The sequence below is a fragment of the Nannobrachium achirus genome (genome assembly GCF_963921795.1).
Source record: "Nannobrachium achirus genome assembly, chromosome: 20".
Taxonomy (NCBI): Eukaryota; Metazoa; Chordata; class Actinopteri; order Myctophiformes; family Myctophidae; genus Nannobrachium; species Nannobrachium achirus.
In genome coordinates, this window is record NC_137827.1 from 18,925,759 (window position 1) to 18,950,225 (window position 24,467).

A 24,467-nucleotide genomic window follows, 5' to 3' on the forward strand; every position below is an offset into this window, starting at 1 on the left:
CTGGGTTACTTGTCCCCAATAGTCTTGCAGTGAGTGACAGCTTATTTGAGGTATGAAAGCAATTTGTGAAACTGTCAAACAACTTACATAAGAGTACCTGGCGTAACACAAAAATGATAGATAGTGGTTCTCTAAATGTTTCATGTCAATTTGTTGTCCTCTTTATGAAAATATGTTGTGGGCCAGGCAGGCACATGCACACATATAGACATCAAAGGGGGCTTGAGCCCCTGGCCTTTTATTTGTCTGTAAAAAGTGCCCTCTCCAGACCATGAATGCAGTACTATGGTGAAAGAAATGCAAATGCCCTCTTTCCATGTCATACCTGAAGGTGGAATTCAAGAGAATTGCCTTGTCCAAACTCTCCTGTACTTGAACACAGCATCTTATGTTGAAAGAATTGCCCTCTCTATGTAGAAAGTCATGCCGTACGCCACATCTCTAGTATTGGCTTGATTATGCTTAGTTCAGTGTGGTATCAAGCACAGAAAATAGCGGCCCTCCAAGCTCATCAAGTCCTGATGATCTTTACTGCATATCTCTCCCCATTTCCTGTTAATCTCCTCCACTATGCAGCTGGGGACCGCCTGGAACCCCCTCAAGGACCTCAGGGGGTCCCCGGTCCCCACTTTGAGAAGCACAGATATCAATTAAGTTGGCAGATGATGGGAACCAAGCAGTTTTATTACATTTTGTCTCTGGAGAATGCTGATTCACCTCATTCATCTGTGGTAAAAAAAAAAAAAAAAAAGAATCTAATCAACTCAATAGCTCCATCTGCTGGCCAGACACACACCATTCTAGACATAAAAAGGACAAAGGACTGTTTGTATTGAATACACATCTGTATTCTGTTTTGTCAGTAAGTAGTGTAATAAAATAAAATGAAAACAAACACCATATGTACACTTGTTCGATACTGTCACTACATTCACATTTCCGCAGATACATCCATTTAAATCAATCTTATTGAGGCATCCATGAGGTTGGAATATGTTTATTAAATACATTATAATCCAGCACTCTTGAGCACTTACAGGGCCTCTGGTGATAGTCTCATAGCTTTTCAGAATAACACCTTCATTTAATAAGGCTCAAAAGAATGGATGACAGTATTTCACACAGTTTTGACATTTATTTGGTGATGGAAAGTAACCTAGTATACATTTACTGTACAATTCTGATGTATTTCTTTTTACGTTACTTGAGTATGTCAAATTCTCAATACTTTATACTTCTACCCCACTACATCTCAGAGGCAAAATAGACGATCTACAAACAAACTGCATCGTGGCGCGTTGTAGATCGGCTAGTTTTACTTAGATTTTTGTACTTTTAGGTCCGTACATGAAACATATTTTGATGCCAATACCTTTTTGTATACTGTACTTTTCAACACTGAATTTTTGCTTGCAACAGAGCATTTCCACTTTGTGGTATTGCTACTTTTTTAACCAGGAAAGCATCTGTATCATTTTAGATTTGAGGCGTTGGCTATTCAAAAAATAGAAGATATATAAGCGTGCAGTGAGTTACTTTGTGATGCTGATGCGTGGCGAGCTTGTGCATCTGCTATTTTCTGACCATTTCTAAAACATCTTGAAATGTTTGAGAATTACTGATTAAAAGGCATTTGCAGAATTAGGTCTCAAAAGGTTAACCCATTTAGACCGGGAACCCCTGTATGTAGATATACCTTTCAATCCGGGAACCCCCTTTGGGGTAGTTGTTGCTACAGTATGTATTGTACAGTATATAGCAACATACTTAAAACAAAAAATGGAATAAATATTTGAAATTATTTTCCAGAAAACGTACTTCAGGATTTAGAAGGCATGTTTAGAATCGGACTCAGGTCTCTAAATGGCTTAAAAGTACTTAAAGGTATATTCAGTGATTGTATTTTATTCAAATAATAAAAATACAATTGGTAAATTTTCCATTCATTCTCACTAGAATGTGTGCTGACCATAGGACTTCCACCATGGCCCGTGTTACGAGCATAGCTAGATTCAGTTTTCAGAGGTGGGCCAGGTGGCCAGCCAGTCCTCGACCAATCAGGGTAGAGTATGTCCCTAGTTATGTTATGATGTTTAGTTATGATGGTCAAAATAAAAGTGTTGAGAACCACAGTCGCTCTGAATTAAGAACGTCTGCTAAATGCCTAGATTGTAAACTACTGAACTCATAAAATGCCAGTGTCTTGTAGTAAATCAGTATCATACATCTCCTGAAGCTGGAGACGTAGGCCTACCTATATTCAGTGATTGGGTCTAATGATCAAAACGAGAACATTATAATGGTGTAAAAAATCGATACAAAACTAAACATTTCCACACTGTAAGGCCAGTAAGGGACAAGATGACCCCCGGCCACTTTCATTATCACTGAATACACCTTTAATCCACCACGTGCCATTTAACGAAGAAGACATTTTACACAGGGGTGGTGGGCGCTGCAGCGGCAGCGGGTTGAGCCGACTTGGTCAGCTTCAACAGTCTCTGGATGTCCGGCTCGATGTCTATCGTGGGGAACTTTTTGCTGTACCTCTTGAAGGGCTCGCCCTCCGGCCTGATGAGGAACTTCTCAAAGTTCCAGGAGACGTCGGAGCGGCAGACGGGGCTCCAGACCAGGAACTTGGGGTCCTGCATGAGGGAGGTGGGGTCGTCGTCGGGGAAGGGCAGCTTGTCCTTGAGGTAGGCGAACACGGGGTGGACGTTGGCGCCGTTCACCTCGCACTTCTCCAGGACGGTGAAGCTGGGCTGGAAGCCTCCGCCCGGACGCACGTGCTTCAGGCAGTTCAGGATCTCTCCGTTGCTGCAGTTCTCCTGGAAAAGACACACACACCACACACGTGACATCTTCACGATATTGTTGATGTTTTATTATGGTTTTATTAGGGCTATCACAATTATTACATAATCGTCTAATCGCGATTATTTAACATAATCGCAATGATTTGGTCATAATCGTCATAATCGTTTACATGTTGAAAAGTTTTCATATTTTCAAACATTTTTAAAAATAGTGGAAATAGCAGATCTACAAGCTCACAACGCGTCGCAATGCGACGCGTTGTGAGCTTGTAGATCGGCTATTTCCACTATCAATGTTCTTTTTCAAGTATAAAGTTGTCAAATATGCAAGTCATTTCTTTGTATATTCAGGTTATGTGTCATATCTGCCACGTGCAACTTCAAAGCCTACAAGCCAAACAGGAATGTAATTGTCAACGGCAGAAACACAATTAAATCGTTAATCGTTATGGTAAACTGAGGTTAGGGTTAGGGTTTAGGTTAGGTTTAGGTGACACCTCCATTTAGAATAATGGAAGTCAATCTTCTGAATGCCAATGTTTCTGAATGGAGATGTGAATAGACTTATGTACATGATGTGTAATGTAACTTTTTGTATAATTGTAGACTCGCTTTAGCGAGCACACTTAGTTATCCCGTCCCCTATTTTGGGGGGGTCTTTTGTTTTTGAGCTACAAATTCAGTTCAAACTTCAACAGCTTTACAGTTATCATTGCTTGTTTTGTTTTTTTGTTTTTGTTTTGCATGTTGTATCTTACACATATAATTTTATTTTATTTTATTGTTTGGTGGGTAGGGGTGTTCTTATATGGTGTCGAGGAGGAGGAGAATGTCACAAGCCGTAGTAACATCTTAAAGATGGGTCCAGGAAGGTTCCCAAGTCTTTGTTTTGGAGTCGAAGTACCATCCCCACATAGGCTACTGAAATCAGGAATACGCTGTTGGACGGAGGTTGCCCTGTAGAAGAGCCCTTTTCACATGCTGAGTCAGTGAAGCTACGGTGGGAGGAAGCTTCTCAAGGAACTTATTGCCATTTAATTGAGAAAAGCCACTGTCTGGCTAAGGCTTCATCTACACTGCTGCAGCCACAGCTCTTGGTGCTGCCCATGCACTAGTTCTCCCATGGCCAAGGAAGGCTGATGTAGTATCACACATTCTGTGGTACTACATCATGCATCGCGCATGGAAGAAAGGTAAAGCCAGTGACGTCTGGGGATCAAGAGCATTGTAGATATCATGAACGGGGTTAGGAATCAGGCAACCTCAGGCAACTGAGACATCACACAGATACCATGTTATACTATGAGACATCACACAGATACCATGTTATACTATGAGACATCACACAGATACCATGTTATTGCGACCGAAGGTCGCATATACTCTGAAGAACCGTGTCGCTTGAGTGTCCTTCCTTCTGTATCCTCGTGACCGTCCGTATCCTCTGTGATGTCAGTGTGATGTCAGCGAGTTGTGACATCACCTCCTGTACAGGGCGGCTACACGAAATGTGGATAACACTATATATGGAGATAGTCCAGTCCATCATGTCATATGGGACTACCGTCATAGAAAGTAGCCATTGTTAGGCCGGAGTCATTGGCTGTCTAAACATGGAGATGTGGATAACACTATATATGGAGATAGTCTAGTCCAATATGTCATATGGGACTGCAACTATATATGGAGATAGTCCAGTCCATCATGTCATATGGGACTACCGTCATAGAAAGTAGCCATTGTTAGGCCGGAGTCATTGGCTGTCTAAACATGGAGATGTGGATAACACTATATATGGAGATAGTCTAGTCCAATATGTCATATGGGACTACCGTCATAGACAGTAGCCATTGTTAATCCGGGGTCAATGGCTGACTGTCTGTACAGGAAGTGATGTCACATGACATACTTTTTATGCCCATATATGAGTCCTAACATGGAGATGTGGATAACACTATATATGGAGATAGTCTAGTCCAATATGTCATATGGAACTACCGTCATAGATAGACAGTAGCTATTGTTAGGTCGGAGTCAATGGCTGTCTAGTCTGACTGTCTGTACAGGAAGTGATGTCACATGACATACTTTTTATGCCCATATATGAGTCCTTCTGTACCACATCTCCATGTTTAGGCAAACTCCACACAGAAAGGCCCTATCGCCAACCCTTACTAAGTAGCATACATTTACAACATACCTTCTCCAAAAACATCAATATTGAACTCCATATGTATATGGATACATACATGTATTTTTATTAATAAAGGATAAAATAAAATTAAAATGCCATAGATGGGCATTCCCAAAAGCAAAATCCCTTTATGCCCATACATGGGGATTTCTGATGTCATCAATCTCTGGCCCTAACTAGCTCAAAAGCCTGCTTTACTCTGATTTACACCCTACCTTTCCAGATGATGACCTATTGGGTATACACTTATGTCCAAATATAGAAATCCCAAGGCATCAAACCCAAGCTTGGCTTTACTAATTAACTCTTTTAGTGCCACCCGTTCACCACTAGAGGGCGCCCCAGGTGCCATAGAAAATCCCATAGAGATATGCTGGTATATGCAGAAGCCCTGCAGCCATGACTTGCCTGAACACTTTCCTTTGTGCATGTACAGGAAGAGGATGAAGTTAGCTTGAAGTTAGCTATTGGCTACCAAGCATTTTAGAAGCCTTATTTTCGTGAACTTAGCCATGATTAAACCTTGCACACCTCATGCATGGGAAAAAAACAGAGAAGAATGAGCTCTAAAAAATCCAATGCAATCCTGGATTGCATTGGAGTGGATTTGTGCAGTTTGTTCACAGCTTTCAAACAAAAAAATCCGATTGGAAATCCGTTCAGGCATTCTTGAGATAATCGCCATTATGTTTTACATGTTATGTAAACAAACATGGCTGCCCTGTATGTTAGATGGGGTTGTATGGGGGTGGAACATGCAAAATCGCGATTGAAATCATGTTCACTAGATTTGATGGGGTCCAAAAAAAAAATTTTTTTTAAAAAAAATTTCAATTTTTTTTTTTTTTTTTTTTTTTTTCAAAAACCGAACATGTTCGGTTTTGGCATATGTAATACGTTTTAAAAAACCGAACATGTTCGGTTTTGGCACTGGATGAGTTAACATACGTTTTATGCCCATTTATGGAGATCCCCCCAATGTTATCAATATTAAGGACATATCTGGAAATGCCCATATTTGGTAATGTCCACATATGGGCATGTTTTGACATAACATAGTCAGGGCCCTATCGCTCACACCCTAGGTTGGGTTGGCGTGTTCTCCCCGTGTCTCCTAGGGTTGATATCCTCACAAAATTGGGGCAAGTCTACCAAGGGCCACCAGGACCGTAGGGTCCTGAGAAGGATTCATAACAAAGCATTTTAACGGACTTCCTGTAGTCATAAGGTAATTCTACCTCATGACCACAGAAACGTGTCTTTCATGAGGTACTTTTTACCTAACGTTTATTTGGTGAGGCATTGCAGAATGTCTTGAGGAAAATACGATTATTTTGTGATTATATTGTAGCCTACATTGTTTACAAATAATAATACACGTCAAAGTTATTTTATAAGTAATTCCATAAATAAATAATAAATAAAATCGAAGAAATGTATTGAGGAAAAAATAAAATAAATAAAGGTAATAGAATTACCTTATGACTACAGGAAGTCCGTTAAAATGCTTTGTTATGAATCCTTCTCAGTCATATTACTAGATTCTAGCGATCAATAGACTAACTAGATTATATTCTTCTGCTTTCTTATTTTTTATATATATACCACGATGCCTTGTTGTGTACATACCGGCTGTAATAACTCCAGGAGAAAGCTTTCTTTTGCGCTAAAGAAAAAGCTAAAGGAAACGCGGTAATCACGCGAGACGCGAGACTTCATTCTTCTTCTGTGAGTACTATTGGGATCATGTCAACAACGGCCATTTCCCTCAACCCGCGATAAAACAGTGGAATACTGGCTGTCTTGGAACTATAAATAGCAGATTTATGAAGAAAAAAGTAACTTTGCAGCGGTGAAAATTAGCGCTTTTGGAGGACCACAAATGACCGCCGTTTTGGCTGTGGGAGAGAGATCTGAGGAGTCCAGGAGAAGTAAAAACTGGAAGGACTATGATAAAAATCCATCATACCAGGTATGTACAGACGTGATAAAAGGCTGATTAAGGATTAATATGTTTTATTCTGGAATTTTCCTTTAAGCAACCTCCATCCAACAGCTGCATATTCCTGATTTCAGTATGTGGGGATGGTACTAGGACTCCAAAATACTTAAGTTGGGAACCTTACTGGACCCATCTTTCAGATGCTAGTACAGCCTGTGCCTGTTCTCCTCCGTTGGGGCTGCAAGAAGTCATGTAGTGGGCACTGCAAGTGTTGTAATGCTGGAGTCCTCATTATGTGGATGTAAAGGTTCCTGCACCAACAACGAGGGTTCAGACATGACACACATATACATGCAAATTAGGGTTACACCCAATCATAGTGATAAGCATTACAACATCATGTTTGTCATGGTCAAAAACATGAAATAGACAAGTTTGCATTTGTAGCTTATCTGATTCAAAAGTTACTACCAAAACTGTTTATGGATGGTGGCCATATTGCGTTGGCCGTTGTGGCGACCCCGAAGGTTGCCGGCTTGGGCGTCCTAGGTAAATCATTAGAGCATGCCTTTACATTTGCTGCTTTTAGACTGATTAGCATGAAATATCCATAATTCCCCAGACTAAAACTGATTGTTACCATCAGCAGCATCTGGTAACCTGGTAACCAAACTGATTACACTTGCAAGGGTCTTCAACAGGTCCGGGGCCCCTAGTAGAGGGTCTTCCAAATCTTTGTGTGATAGAAACTTTTTTTTCTCCTCTTCTATATTAACCACTTGCCAAAAATAGCAGATCTACAAGCTCACAACGCCTTGCGCTGCGAGGCATTCTGAGCTTGTAGATGGGCTATTTTCGGCATAGAGGTTTGGTGTAGAGGGGGAAAAGAGCAGACTAGTAGCCTACAGAGTGAAAGGTCAAATGTATTAAGTATTGACGGTTCAAGTGGTTAAATATCTGAAAACACAAATTGACATGAATCCAAAATACACTGATGATTGTGCTGTCAAACGATGAAACTATATGGAAACTATGGTTGTGGGGGCCCCTGCTTCATCTCTCTCTCAACTAAGGGGTCCTTGGCCTGATAACGTTGAAGACCCCTGGATTACAGTGTTACACTGACCTGGTAACCAAACTGGTTACAGGGGAAGGCCAGGACCACGAAGCGATGGGGGAACTTGCTCTGCAGCAGGTTGAGCTGGGTGTAGTCCTGGGTGGTGGTGCCTCAGAGGGACGCCACATTCTCGATCAGCACCACCCGTCCCCTCAGCACGTTGAAGTCAAACCGGTCCCCCTCCACCGTGGTGGCCTGCGGAGGTGTGTTCATTTTGATTCAGTGTTAAGGCCTGTCCATACTCTCTCCGAAACTGAACTTTACGTCGGAAAGTTTCGTCTCAACTACAAAATGACACTCTATTTTAACCATGATAGATTAATCAAAAACGCACATCTTTTTTTCTGCCGACTCCTGACGCCCTCCTAATACGTGAGCCGGTCGTGTTTTTCTAAAACCTTATTCATTTATTTTATTGTAATTTTTTTTCCCCCCAAAATTATTATTACAAATAAATGAAAAAGTTATCGAAAAAACACGGCCAGCTCACGTATTAGGAGGTCGCCAGGAGTCACCCAAAAAAAAGACGTGTTTTTGATGAATCTATCATGGTTAATACAATATAACTTGTACAATTGGGGTGATTGTCTATTTGGTCTCCCTGCTCTTCTATTGAGACATTTAGATTGTATTACAAGTCATGTCTCACCAGTAGACATAGGATCTGACATGAATTTTGACCAACATTACATTTATCCCCCTGCTCCATAAGCTCAAAGGTAAAAATGTCGGCACTTGGCCCGGACAGCTGGCGTAGCCGTCTGGGGACCTAGGCTCGTAATCCAGCCTGAGAGCGTGTTGCGGGTTTCAGTACAGATCCCGACGACCTTTGCTTTTGTGAGGGTACCTACTACCTACCCTAGGAGACACAGGGTGGACATGCAAACTCCACACAGAAAGGCCCTTTCGCCAACCCCAGCTAGGGTATGGGCACTGATGACGCGGAGGAGGGAACACGCCTCCCAGTGCCCAAAAATCATCTTTAAAAAAATTATGATAATTTAAAAAAGAAATCTTAAGAAAATCTTAAATATACAGATTTGATTGACAATGGCTGGCACCGATAATCTAAATGAACAATGTACAATAGCCACGGCCAAAAAAAGGCTTGCATTGCATTGAAATACTTTCAATCATTTTCAAAAAGTAGCGAAAATAGCAGATGTAGCCTACACGCTCGTAAAACAGACTAATGGAGCGATTCAAAGGATTATCCAAAAACATATTGCGATTATCTATAAGAAAATGTTTACATAAAATGGAAATTTTCCATTGGCTCACTGCCATCAACTAGACATCATTTACAATTACAAACAATAAAAAACACAACTAACACTAAAGAACACACAAATGCAATAAATAAGAGTGGTGACAGACGTAGGCTACAACCTGCAGATCGTAGAATGTCTTGGCGATGTATGCCATCTTGTCCCTTGTGCTGCGACACACACTGATGGCACACAGGATCCCAGCGTGTGACTGTACCCAACTGACGAGAGACAGAGACAGAGAGAGAAGACAGAGAGAGGGCTCGCTTCCACGGGTGTCAAATAGCCCAGTCTGCGGGCAATGAATATGTACCTGACACCCGACTCTCTCACACGGCGGTGAAGGTAGATTCCTATTACATATAAATCAAGTGGGTTGATTATCTATGTATCACAAGATTTGGCAGTTTATCATTTTCATTCAATGTTATATGAGATACTTTAATGGTTTCCTGTGGAAATAAGCTTAGTCTTTTCTAGGATCTCCTTGTAGTAGACCTTGTACCAGTGAACTGTAGCCTACAGTCATGAAACTGTACCTTTTCCAATGCAAACTTCTAATAAAGTCTTCAATCAATCAATCAAGTGAGATAGGATTATCCCGACATAGCTGCAGTTGTGTGAATTTCACATTTATATTATGATATTTTTGAGGGGCCCAAAGTCTACTCCAAATATGTTTTTCGAGTGTCAATGGTGTAATGTACCCAAGTACATTTACTCAAGTAGGCCCACTGTACTTAAGAACAATTTTGAGGCATTTCTTTTTACTTTACTAGAATATTTCCAGTCTTCAGTACTTTTACTTCTACTACTCAACATCTGAGGCAAATATTGTACTTTTACTTTTATTACAATATTTGAAACTTGCTTAATTCTAATTTTGTACTTTTATTCAAGTAGGCCTACATTTTGAATTCCAGTCTTTTACTAGTAACAGATTATTTCTACATTGCGGTATTGATGCTCAAGTAAAAACAAATGTAGCCTAATACTTTTTTCCACCACTGGTGAACAGAAAGGGGGTTACACGTGTTATGTTATTATATTTAATCTACATGACAATGTTGCAACCTAACTGGGCTTCTGGGTCATAAAACATTTAACATGTCATTACCTTTCTTTTTACAGCATGTGATGAAAAATGAATGAATCTCGCACGGTGTCTATTCGCTCAATGGGACACCCCCCTCCCCTCCTCCAGTCCCGGGCCAGTCCTGGAGAACCACCATGACTTTGCAGTTCTTCTCACATCTCCAAATCAATCTGCTTTTGATACGCAAAATGAAGGTTTCTTCACCAAGTTTATTTTCCTTCAAAAATATAATTTCTTTTTTTTTAAATAAAATATAAAATGCCATTTCAGTGACACTTCATTTCGATGTCAATCCAACTTAAACATTTTGTCCTTTAACGGGACCACTTCACCCATTTTCAACCTGACTTCGTATAATTGATACTCATTTGTGCTCATTATTACAGTGGTTCTCAAAGTGGATTCCAGGGACTCTTTGGGTTCCTCTAGGGGGAGGGTCTAAATTGACCCATACGAGTATGTAACTCTGACAGTGTACAAATGGAACAAAATGAACCCTAACGGGTTCATTTGGTTCCATTTATACACGGTCAGAGTTAAGGGGAGACCTTGAAATTTGAAAGTTTGAGAAACACTGCATTATTAGATGGAATTATGTGTCTACTCTGTCAGAAAACATGCCTATCAGTGACACCATCGGTAGGCAAGAGCAATGGCTTCTATTTCAGCATGTTAACCTCTCCAGGAACAGTAAGGCAGTAGTTTCTATTAGTTTGGAATACCCATCGATGAGGTCATTGGTAGGCAGGTTTCTGAACTGTCCACAGACCACCAGTGAGTAGACGGATATATATGTATAATGAGCATTATGAGAAAACCGTACATTGACAATACATTGACAATACAAAATGATTAAAACTAAACACACAGTACATAACAAATCAACTGACACAAAGGGGAAAAAAATAGAAGTGACAGATATGTGCGCCTTAATGAAGTTCAGTACTTTGATCAGGAGTTTTGTCCATGTTATCCCGTATGTACACGCCGTCTTCATGTGAGAACCGTTTCATGAAGATCTTTAGCCTTAGAGAAGGAAAGGCTAAAGACAACCGAAACAGCTAGAAAGGATATAGGCACATTTTGGATTTACTGATTACATGAGAATATTGTTGTCGGGTGGAAACCTTGTATGTCCAAAACCGTTCGTTTTGTATTTATCATTTTAAAAAACTATCTACACTAGTGCAAGGCGTTGTGGGCTTGTAGATCTGCTGTTTTCACTAGCTTTGTGCGATAGTCTTCTATGATGAAGCAGGGCTTTACTTGATGAAAAAACATACAAATTTGAAACTTGGAGATGCAAGGTTTCTGCCCGACAGTGATGATATGTTTGAAAATGGATGAAGTCCTCCTTTACATAGTCGTAGACTACTGTGTAAAGCGGCAGCCACACTGCTCAAGTGCTCCACCAACGGTTGGCAAAGACCAGTACATTCTTTGTCTGAAGAGTGAACTAGTTTCCGCACGGTAGACAATAAACATGATTAGAATTTAGGGTCATCTTGTTGGAGAATGACAGTCCTCTTCCTCATGTAAATAAGTGCGCGGTGGTAAGTTAATCCCTCCTCGCCTGGTGTGGGTTTCAGGGTGTAAATAATTCATCTTTGTCCTCTGGCTTCCTTGACGTTGACCCTAACCCAAACCACACCTTTAATGTCGTAGTACTTTAGAAAGAGTCAATCTATAACAGTCACAAAAACACACTGCTTATAGTTACCAGCACATGTGTTGAATTGTACAGAACAGAGGATAGTAAAGCTTGACATATTCACAGTTATAGTTAAAAAAGTTACAGAAATATTTGTGCAAAGACATTTCTCAGAAGCAAGACTGTCACAGTGTCATGGGGGGAGTGAACCAACGATAAAGAAATATCTTCATAAACCATATAAATATACAAAATATGGGCTTTACGGGAGCTTCGGGATGCTTTTCCAGTCCCTCTGCTGGTACAGTTAGGTACTACAACCTTCTATAAGCATACTGTACAAAGAGTGAAAGTATGATGGAACAGAAAAAGAAAGGCCATGGACCCCAGGTTATAAAATACAAATATTAAAATAAGGGCTGAACAATCGATGGTCGTCGTTAAACATTCTCCCATTTAGAATTAAATGCCGTGTTTCCCCAACCCTTTTCCTTAGCGCAGGGGTCTTCAACGTTTTCAGGCCAAGGACCCCTTAGCTGAGAGAGAGAGAGATGAAGCAGGGACCCCCCTCTACATATCGTATGAAATTGTGTTGCAGATGTTCATCGATTGCTTTCTTATACAGCTTAAGACTTGTTTAACAGCACAGTATCATCTGTGTAGGTTGGATTAATGTGTCTTCTTTTCCCTCTACACCAATCCTCTCTGCCAAAAAATAGCCGATCTATAAGCTCACTGCGAGGCGTTGTGAGCTTGTAGAAAAGTAGCTCTTGGCACCATGAGGTTTTCTTTTTGGTTAGAATTATTTAATGCTTTAAATACTGAAAAATAGCAGATATACAAGTAGATCTACTTGTAGATCTGCTATTTTTGAAAAATCTTGATATTTTTTTTGCAAGTCTTTGAATATATATTTTTAAAAGCGAACATTTGTAACTCAAATATTTGCTTCTGGGTGGTCCCTGGAACAACATATTTTCCTTGACATGAGAAAAAGTTTGTGAACCGCTGATTTAGAAGACATTTATAGAATCGGGTCAAACATATTCAAAGACTTGCACAAATAATGTTCACAATTCTTTCAAAAATAGCAGATCTACAAGCTCGCAGCGCGTCTGTGAGCTTGTAAATCTGCTATTTTTTAATTGCTGAAGCATAAAATAATGTTTAAAGAGGTGGTGCCATAGTTTTGTACTTTTTCTGTTTTTCATGTGTCTAGGAGGTTGAAAGTACATCATTGGACCCCCTGGTGTGGTTTTTATGAGCAATTATGTATTCTCTTGGTATTTGTTTGTTTTCTCTTGGAGGCTGCCACCTTGTGGTCAAAAGTGTCAGTTAAAAAACACAGATACTTTTACATCACAGAATCAACTCCTCCCCTAATTACCATTCACCCAACACTGTGGGGTGTGGCTAACTTCAGCTGGGTCACCACCCACCATGACATCCATGCATACTTGGTGTGGCCACATAAAAACCCAATTTTAACTCTTTCTGTATACTTTTTTGGAAAAGATCTTCCTCCTAGTATAATCATAATACCCGATAATCATGTTTTAGAGGGGGGAAAAATCATGGCACCACCTCTTTAAAGTGGTTCAAATCTAAAGTGATACAGATTTGCGTTCAGGCCTATATGGATTGGCTAACAGCAGGTCTTGTTGGCCTCGGCGGGCTGGTGAATGTCCTGGGTTTCCTCCAGAGAAACGCGGTCTAGATACTTATCTAGCGATCCCAGCAGGTTGGACGCCTCCCTGGTCTGAGCCTGCAGCACCAGTTCTGTCAGACGAGTGAATGACTGCATGGAAGAGGAAAGAGGAGGAAATACGTTTGGAAGTAGAAGTAGAGTCGTAGAAGTCGTCGGCGGTGGAAAAAGTGCTCAAATTCATTACTAAAGTAAAAGTATCAATGCTGCAATGCAGAAATACTCTTGCTACAAGTAGAAGTCCAGAACTCAATTTAACTTGAGTAAAAGTACAAAAGTATTGGTATCAAAATATATTAAAAAAATATTTGAAAATAGCCGATCTACAAGCTCACAATGCGTCACATTGTGAGCTTTGACTGACAGGCTATGACTCAATGTGAGAACTGCAGGTTTTCAATCTTCTTTCCCCTCGTTGTGAACACAATAACAGCAGCTGTCTGAGCTATACAGTACCCATATGTCCACAACACAAGTCTACCTTCTCTTATAGAGTCCATCTGGTATCTATCTATCTATCTATCTATATCGTATATACGTGTATATCATAAAATACAATTAAATAATGAAATACAATAATTCATGCAGGGTCTTTGGTTCAAATGTGGTCGCTCGTCGCCCTTACGGCGCGTTACTTGTGAATTAGTGCAACCAACGCGGACATTCTATGCCCCCGGCAGATCTCACCGGGTCCTCCGGCGTCTCGGAATGGACGCGGAGGGGGACATGACTCCTGCTGCTGTCCGTTTTGAGTAAATGAGGAAGTGATCCGCGGTGGAAAACAAGTGATAAATCATAGCGATTTTATAATTATAATGGATAAGCCTAAACAAACCAGTTCACATGAACAATACATACAATACAATGTAAAATAAGATATCTGAACGGCTACATACATTTTATATACAATTAAAATGTCGTGAGCCCCAGTTACAGCGGCGCTAGCCCAGGCTTTTCTCTTTGAAATGCCTGGATCCCGAGGCTACTTGTGAATTGAATACAAAGGACCACAATGGAAACAAGTCCCCCAGACTTTTTTGGCTTTAATGTCTTACTGCACCGCCTGCTGTTTACATTTCTGACTAATAAAGTATTCAATCAATCAATTAATCAATCAATCAATCAAGTGGGCCTACCTCAAGGATGTTAATGTTTTTAGAGGCACTGGTCTCAAAGAAGTCCAGTCCATAGGACTGTGCCAGCTACAAAAGTAAAGTTATATGGAAGAAAATGTGTTAGCATATCATATTTCATTTTACAACATTCACTGCTATGAATGAGCGATGACTAGGGCTGTCATGATCACAAAGCTTTACTTTACTAAGTAAATTGCAATACATTATTTGATTGTTACCCATTTAGGCCTAGAATTATAGAATGCTTTAACCAGTGAAAAATAGCAGATATACAAGCTCACAGCGTGGCACCGAGTGCCGTGCTGCGAGCTTGTAGATCTGCTATTTTATTTATATATGTGTTTTCAAAGCGAACGTTTGTAACTCAAATTTTGCTTCTGGGTGGTCCCCGGAACTAAATATTTTGAGATGGGGGTCCGTGGCCAAATACATATCATTTTGGGGGTCCTTCACATGAAAAGGTTTGAGAACCACTGACATAGTAGTCTCTCAAGAACAGACTAACTGAGCTCCATTTAAGTGAAAATGACCTTTTCTAAGACAATGGCTAGCCAGATTGCTGACATAGAAACATAGGTTTTTCAAAAAATCTTAGAAGGATTAAAAAGACACTTATAGAATCGGGTCAAAATTCTAATTTTCAAGATTTTTCAAAAATAGCAGATCTACAAGCTCGCAGCGTGGCACTCAGTGCCGCGCTGTGAGCTTATATATCTGCTATTTTTCAATAGTTAAAGCATAAAATAATGATACACAATATAGTGTACCCGTTCTAAATGGGTTAAAATAATAATAATAGGAACCAGTAATAATAAGAAATAGGCCATATCGTCGATCAGGTGGAAACCACATGTGTTCAAAACCTTTACTTTCAGCACCACTTTTCGAGCTGCTACTTTTGATGCCTTTGTGTGATCAAGCAGGGTTAATTACACAAAAAGTGAGAATATGGAGATAATATTGAATCATTTCATACTTAACGGACAACTTTGTTTTTTTACAACAAGGGTTCATATTTTAGATTGTAATTAGAGAAAAGAAAAGATGAATGTTATGTTTTCAGTTACTGCTTTCTATCCTTTTAGCGACCACCCACTGAAATCAAAATCGCTAAAATGATAGAAAGCAGAAAACATTTTAACTCATCTTTTCTTTTCTCTAATAACAATCTAAAATATCGTCACTGTCGTGCAGAAACCTCATATCTCCAAGTTTCAAATTTGTACGTTCTTTCGCAAAGTAAAGACCTGCTTCATCATACAAGACTGTCATACAAAAGTAGTGAAAACAGCAGATCTACAAGCACACAACGCCTCGCGGCGCGAGGCGTTGTGTGCTTGTAGATCGGCTGTTTTCACTAGTTTAAATCATTTTTGGAGCGGTGAAAGCGCTCCCAATAGACAGGTATGTCCGTGGGTATGTCCGTGGGTGGGTGGGTGGCTGGCTGGCCGTGTCCGTAGCCTGGCAATACCTTGAGTGGCCACACACAACACACTAGTTAAAGGAGGGGCGCTGTTTTGTGCAGGCCAGGCACACTCACCACTCACTCACAGGCACAGTTTACAGTTTACAGTTTAGGCATTTAGCAAGCTGCTCAGATTCACCGCTCCACTTCGAACCGAGGTTTGATTTTTAAAATGATAAATGCAAAATGAACGGTTTTGGACATACAAGGTTTCCACCCGACAGCGACGGTATGAACCTTTGAAAATATTAGAAACAGGTTTGAGCATGTTCAACAGATACAGATGGATGTAAATGAGAGCGCTCATCAGGCGGTTATTATGTAATAATTACATTACATTATGTAATATGTGGCTGCAGCCTGGATTGGAATGATGTGGGAACTATGTACCTTTCTTCCTTGTTCCTTGGTGACCTGCCTCCTCGGGTCCTCGTCAGACTTGTTCCCCACCAGAATCCTCTGCATCTGGCCAGGCCCGTACTGCAAATAACACCACCAGGACACAGTGAGGAAGCAGCTCCTCACTGACTCACACAGCCACACAAACTGGCTGCTTCATTTGCTTGAGAGGTTCACTGGAGCAGTGGTTCTCAACCTGTGGGTCGGTACCCCTCTCAGAGGGGTCCCCAAATTATTTTGGGTGGTCCCCAGATGATTAACTTAATGTGCAACATTGTTTTCTCTATCAACAGTAAACAAAAAAAACATAAAGTTTAAGTACATAGAGGGTCTCTGCACATTTCTAAAGTTCTAAATTTAAGGACTATTTAATACCTCTAAAATGACTAATTAAACGTTGGCCAAATTGTCAAATATTAGAGGCAGAAATTGTGAAAATAACCAATGGCGTTGTGAGCATGTAGATCTGCTATTTTCACAATAGAACCATTTTATTCTAAATGTAATGCCTCAACTCTTTGGGCTCATCAGGGTGGGGGGTCCCCAGTTCAAATATGATTATTCTGGGGACGCGGCCTGAAAAGGTTGAGAACCCCTGCAATAGAGGTTCATCAGTTAATCGAACTAACCGATTTAATCGCTTATTTTAAAAAGAAATCGCACATTGTAGGTGCGAGGAACTCTAGATTTGAGGGCCGAATAGTGGCACAAACCTCTAGTTTCAAAAGGTTTAAAATCAGTGAACACATTATCACTTTTGCATGACACAGTTGTGTGTCCACGTGCGGAAAAAACAACGCTTATGTGGTTAATCAGTTCATTGAGATGCAGCCCTGACGTTGACAAAAGGGGAAGGAACGGGGACACAGATGGATGGGTCAGAACAACAACAACAACAACAACAGGGAACAACGCGGGGAAAGCAGAGCAGAAGGACAAAGGGAAGGGGTGAGTGTGTGCTTATCACTATCACATGATCCACATCACTGTCTATGCGTTCATTGATTCACCTCACCTCGTCCACATCACTGGCCCACTTCACTATGTGCTGGAAGGAAGGCTCGCTGGTGATGTCGTAAACCAGGACGATGCCCTGGTTAGGATGACAGAAAAGGGGAAGGATGAGTATAGAGTACAGGGTTAGAGAATCAACTTAAAACCTAGAATATATCTTGATCGTATTAACCTACTGTATAAAATAAAGACCTGAGGCAGATTATACAAATGCTTTCTAAATCAGTGGTTCTCAAACTATTTTGTGCCAAGGTCCCCCAAAATGATATATATATTTGGCCACTATAAAAAAAGATATATTGATGGTATTAGTCGTGTGGTTGTGGAATGCTCACCTGGGCCCGTCTATAGTACTGTTTGGTAATCGTCTGGTACCGTTCCTGTCCAGCTGTGTCCCTGCAAAGAAGACCAAACGCCAACACCACCAAACAAACTCAACATTTGCGTCAACAACATACAAGAAAACTAAATAGCATCCAACTCCAAGCCATTTCACTCACCAAATCTGTACTCGTACCTTGACACCATCTATTTCTAGCGTTTTCATTTTGAAGTCGACACCTGCGAAATAGAAGGAAAACGTGTTGTTTATCATCTGGGGGGAAGCAACAGATCATTAATACAAAAGAAAGGAATGCTCTGCATCCAGGGATTATCGCCTGCTGGCTTGTGATGGACATTTGTGTCAAAATGGAAGCAAATGGACCCATTGTGGTTGTCCTTGAAAATAAAACATTTGAGAACGGCTATCCTAGTGGACTCCTCAGTAGGTCAGTGTCACACATTTTCTGAAGAAAACCTGTAGACTGACATTCAGTAATTGGGTCTTATGATCAAAATAAGAACATTATAACGGTGTGTGAAAACTATAGACTTTGCCACGGACAAGGACAAGTCATGCCACGGACACATTTGTTTGTGTGCGGACATACTGTATTGAGGACCCCTGTCCGCTTCACAAAGGCACAGCGTCAAAATAGTGAAACACCTTTCAGGGTTCTAAAGCAGAGTACAGATATGACAAGTAGGGCTGTCACGGCATTTTACTTGACGATTAATTGTCGCTCAAATAATTGAGCGATTAACAATTTAATTACGTTTCTATGTTGTTGAACATTGGAACATTATGAATAAACATTACATTTCTTTGGCTTTCAGGCTTTGTAAACAAAAAGGTGCATGCCCTCAATGATGTTAACGTTTTTAGAGGCACTGGTCTCAAAGAAGTCCAGTCTATAGGACTGTGCCAGCTATGGACTTATATAATTTAATAACTTTATAATAATATTACATACATTTAAAGAAATTGTGGAAACAGCCTATCTACAAGCTCAAAACGTGTCACAATGAGACATGATTCAGAGACACTGGTATCCCTAAAGCAGTGTTTGTCAAACTAATTTTGAGTACCTCAAGTTTGGTATATGGACCCCAGAGAAAGAAAGACATTACTCACTAAACAACAGTCATGTAGTCAGAAGTTGAGTGATATGGCAGGTTTACCCACTTCCAACCAACTTGAAAATAGGCTTTGTGCATCAGTCAATCAACTCCTGTTTCATGTTATTGTTCACAGTAGCGTTCAGCTAAAGGTAGCCTGTGACCGTAACAGCTTAAAACTGTGGTATGCCAATATGAATAGTATTTGTAGGAAATACCAGTGGGAGATAGTGACACGGGGTCCAGCAATACAGAGGAGAAAGCAAGTTACTCACAATAGCTGGGCCCTAAATCTAAAGTCTGTTGCATGCTGAGGTTGCATGCCGTAAACAGCAGATATACTGTATTATAAGCTCACAACGTGTCACAAATGTGAACAAAATAAACATTGGAACGGTATTTAAGATAGTGATGCCTGACTAACCTGAGTGTCACTTCCAACCAAGAAGGGAAAACTAGTTTGTTTGTTTCAGCTGCCAAGAGCTCAGTTCAGACATAGACTGCAAAACATCCCAAATACTGACACACCTTGGCCCCATTGTATTCATTATCCACCTCCTCCCACTCGGACTGATATTCTGCAAATATAACATTAATTTCCACTGTTACGCGGACAACACCCAGCTCTATGGCTCTTCCACCTTCCTACCCACCTCCCTCAGTGCCTGTTTACAGCAAATCAAATCCTGGCTCACCTCAAACTTTCTCAAACTGAACAGTGGTAAAACCGAGGTAGTCCTCATTGGTTCCAAGTTCGCACTCACCAAGCATCCCAGTTTCTCCCTCACTATAGACAATTCCTCGGTTTTCCCCTCCCCTCAGGTTAAGAGTCAGGGTGTCGTCCTCGACAGTACCTTATCATTTATAACCATATCAATAACACCATTCGGTCTGCCTACTTCCAACTCCGTAATATCAACCGCCTCCGCCCTTCACTCACCCCCAACAGTGCTGCAATGTTGGTCCACTCCCTCGTCACTTCCCGCCTGGACTATTGTAATTCCCTCCTCTTCGGTCTCCCCCAAAATCTCCTCCGTAAACTCCAACTGGTCCAGAACGCTGCTGCCCGTATCGTAACCAGAACCCCTGCCATCAATCACATCACCCCTGTTTTGTATCAACTCCATTGGCTTCCCATAAAACAACGCACCAACCTAATTCTCCTCCATAACTTCAAGGCCATCCATAACCTCGTCCCTCCATACCCGTCTGACCTCATCGATATCCACATCCACATTCCCCCCGGTCTCTCAGGTCTGCCTCCGCCATCCAACTGATCCCCCCTGACAAACCCTCAGCCCGTGTCTCCACCATGGGGTTACCACCTTTCAGCCGCTCTGCCCCTCACCTCTGGAACTCCCTCCCCCCTGACATCAGAAATTGTGACTCACAACCCAAGTTTAAAACCCACCTCAAAACTTTAGGTAGGCATATGCCTGACCTCATTGTTGCTCTGCTGCAAACTGTTCTGCTTTTATTGTGATTTGTGTTTTTTTTTTTTTTTCAACTGCTGTTTTAAAATTGTTGTACAGCGACCTTGAGTGCCCTGAAAGGCCCCTTATGAATAAAATGTATTATTATTATTATTATTACACTCTAAACCAGGGTTCCTCAAAGTGGGTGCCGTGATACAAGTCCAGGGGTGCCTCAAAATACTCTTGATAATATGAAGAATGTATCAATATTACTTCAGTTTAACCACTTATACTGAGACCTGAGATGCTCTGTACTTGGTGTGATCTTTTTCTGCCTACAGTACACCAAATAATAAATATAGCAGATCTACAAGCTCAACGCGTTGTAGATGGGCTATTTTTGTTAAATGTTCCCCCCATAATAGGGATGCTGCTGGGGTCTAAGTGGTTAAACACCAAGTATAAAAGTTATTTTCGATCTGTAGCCTACTAATGTAAACAGATAGCCTATTCTCTCAAAGTTTTCCTCGTGACAAACTGTATCTTAGGGGGAAAAAATTACATATTTGACATAAATGTAAGGTACTGTAAAGTGGTTCTCACAGTGTGGTCACAAGCGTAATTTGTATAGAGTTGATGGGTTTAATAAACCCAAGGGCCCCCCTACTAGGGACAGTATTATAAATTCATAGGCTATTATATCGCCATTGTCGGGCAGAAACCTTGTATCTCCAAGTTTAAAAATGTCTCGCGGTGCGAGGCATTGTGTGCTTGTAGATCGTCTGTTTTCACTAGTTTAAATCATTTTTAAATGATAAATGCAAGACGAAGAGTTTTGGACAAGCCAAGGTTTCCACTCGACAACGACGATATGTATTTTGTCATTTCCAATATATCATGGGTCTCTAATCTCCTAGTAGTCTATGGGCCCCCCTCACGGCAGTGCAGGGCCCTTTTGATCTGAAAACCCATGCAGAATAAGATCTAATTTCGCCCCTGAGTGTGGTCCAGGGACCATTGGGATTCCTTCAGGACCTACAGGTCTGTAACTGTAACTCTCAGACCCCATAATAGCTCTCAACTCTCAAGAGTTATTATGGAGGTTCCTTGAATTAAGAAAGTTTGAGAACCACTGCTGGATGATGAATCATGTGATGTCAGGGAAAGGAATCACTATTAGACAAGCTCTTTTGTTTGCCATAATAACAACCCTCTGAGTCTGATTGTGTAAAAAGAAAGACATACATGTGTAAAACAGTCATTAGCTTATCTCAAAGAAAGACAGGAAAAGAGACATTAGTGACATGGAACACTAATGTTCCATTTAGCAGTTTCTACACATTTGATTGTAAGGAGAAGAAATAGCAGACAATGCCAAATCATTCTATAATGAACAAAAACATACTTAGTTTCCAGAGTGTTTAAATAGTCCTTCCCATATAATCTACATGTTTGCAGACCTGATATGATAAGCAAACAATTAAACTTGGCTTTGATAAAGCATAATTTGGTCTATTCCAACACACTTCAAACGGTGTCCATGTGTTTATGTAATGGGGATTTATGAGAGTCTTGAGCCAAGCTTCAAATAACAAGTGCTGCTAATATTCTTTTTTCTTTTCTCAGTTTGCATAATCCTTGCTAATGCTTGGGAGACCAGCAGTAGTGGAAACAAGTAGGATATACTCACAATACTGCAATGTAGAAAATACTCTGTTATAAGTAGAAGTCCTGTATTCAAAATGTACTTGAGTATGTATGAAAGTATGTATGAAATGTACAAAGAGTAACAAAAGTAGAACATACTCATTGTTCAGAATGTTATTTAAAGTTTTCAAATGTATAAAAATCTTTTGAAAACAGCAGATCTACAAGCTCACAATGCATTGCACTTCTACTACACTACATCTCAGATCCAAATATTGTACTTTTACTACACTACATTTATTTGAAAACTTTAGTTGGGCTTACTAGTTACTTTGTAGATTGAACATAGGCCTACATTATTCAACATTTTGAAAATAGACGAGATCTGCCATTTTCAAAAGATTGTAATAGCCTACGTTTCGAAATGGGCCATTCTGCTTAATGAGTATTTTGGAAGTAGGCTACAATGTGATAGGCCTACCTATAATAATAGGCTACTTTTGTAGTCTACTTTTTTAATTCCGGGGACTTTCACTTGTAACAGAGTATATCTATTGCAGTAATGCAGTATTGATACCCTTACTTAAAGTAAAACATTTGAGTACTTTTTATCACCACTGAAGTGAAAACACACAAACTTCCATAATAAGCTTTTTGGAACAACAACGTCACCGCTTTCATTCATTGGCTGCGTTTTACATACCGATCGTGGAAATATGCGAAGGATGAAAGTCGTTGTCCGAAAACCTGCTCAGCAAACAGGTCTTTCCAACCCCCGAATCCCCGAGCAGCATCAGCCTGAGCAGCACGTCGTACTGCTTGGAAGAAACCATAATAATAACGATCGTCTATTTGTATTTATTGATTTATTTAGATGCGGGTTCAAAGCCAAGTGTTTTCTTTTTGCTCTCTCACACACAGAAGCCTGGTGGAGAGAGAGAGGAGAGGTGTTCTAATGTTCTCTACTCCCCACAGTCCCCATCCCATCACTGGGAGCGTGTGCGCGTTTCCCAACTGGTCTTGGGCCTTAAGCTAGATGCAGAATAGACCCACATTTAGAGTGAACATTTTTGAAGCGGTGACAGCCGCTTCCAAGGAGTGGCTTTGTGTGTCCCCCATCATCCATATATGGTCATTTCAGTCCAGAATGAACAGGGTTTATCTGTCCGTAAATGTGTGTCCCATCACTCCCATGTGTGTCCCCCATGTCCATATATGGTTATTTCAGTCCAGAATGAACAGGTTTTATCTGTCCCGTACGTCCAGAATATGTGTGTAGTGTCCGTCCCGGTCTGATGATTGGATGATTAAAAATGTCCCTAAAAATGAGGATTGGTCAAGCTTCACATGACAATCCGGCCCTCCAGATAAAATCATTCAGAATTCAGAATTCTGTAGCTCTAGACAATTTTATACTCAGATTCACCGCTTCACTTCGAACCGAGGTTTGATTTTTAACTAAAATCTTGGCTTATGGGGGTCCCTGGAACAAAATGTTTTGAGATGGGGGTCCACGGCCATATAGATCTACATATCATTTTGTGGGTCCTTGACATGACAACGTTTGAGAATCACTGATATAGCAACATAGGTTTTCAGAAAACTGTTAGGATTTAGAAGACATTTGTAGAATCGGCCTATATCAGTGGTTAATTAGGACCCCCATAATGATATGTATTTGGCCGCGGACCCCGATCTCAAAATATTTTGTTCCAGGGACCCCAGAAGCAAATATTAGCGTTAAAAATGGTCAAAGTGTGGTTCCTGTGGAAATGGCCTCGGCTTTCTAGGATCTCCTTTTAGTTGACCTTGTACCAGTGATTTGTACTGTCGTGAAACTGTACTTTTTTCTATTGCAAACTTCTAATAAATTCTTCAATCAATCAAAAAACTCTGTATTTGGGTCTTGCCTTAAGCTAGATGCAGAATAGATACACGCAGCTCAGACCCGTTGGCAAACGAAAGGTCGCTCACTGGGAAGTGAAGGAAGGGGGCGGGGCGGCTCCATGATTTGTGACAGACAGACACAATGGGAGGGGTCAGGTGCGGGACTCCCTTTTTTCCGGGTGTTTCGATTTTATTCCGTATTATGGTCTAAACAACCAGTGGTTCTCAAACTTAGAAGGTCTCCACCTAACTTTTTACACTTATTTTATATCAGG

General features: G+C 40.6%; 2 protein-coding genes across 2 annotated transcripts; both read right to left on the reverse strand.

Annotated features, from left to right (window-relative positions):
* Positions 1-2,435: 2,435 nt before the first annotated feature.
* On the reverse strand, positions 2,436-9,494 carry gpx2 (glutathione peroxidase 2; the record flags this gene model as incomplete). Its single annotated transcript, XM_080750879.1, has 3 exons — positions 2,436-2,828; positions 8,079-8,264; positions 9,459-9,494. The coding sequence occupies 3 exons, from the start codon at positions 9,492-9,494 to the stop codon at positions 2,436-2,438; spliced, it is 615 nt and encodes a 204-aa protein (XP_080607005.1).
* Positions 9,495-13,729: 4,235 nt separating this feature from the next.
* LOC308305981 (ras-related protein Rab-15-like) lies at positions 13,730-23,138 on the reverse strand (the record flags this gene model as incomplete). The annotated part of the gene is made up of 7 exons (XM_080750880.1): positions 13,730-13,882; positions 14,926-14,991; positions 16,781-16,870; positions 17,805-17,882; positions 18,139-18,199; positions 18,304-18,364; positions 23,009-23,138. The coding sequence occupies 7 exons, from the start codon at positions 23,136-23,138 to the stop codon at positions 13,730-13,732; spliced, it is 639 nt and encodes a 212-aa protein (XP_080607006.1).
* Between the last annotated feature and the right edge of the window lie 1,329 nt (positions 23,139-24,467).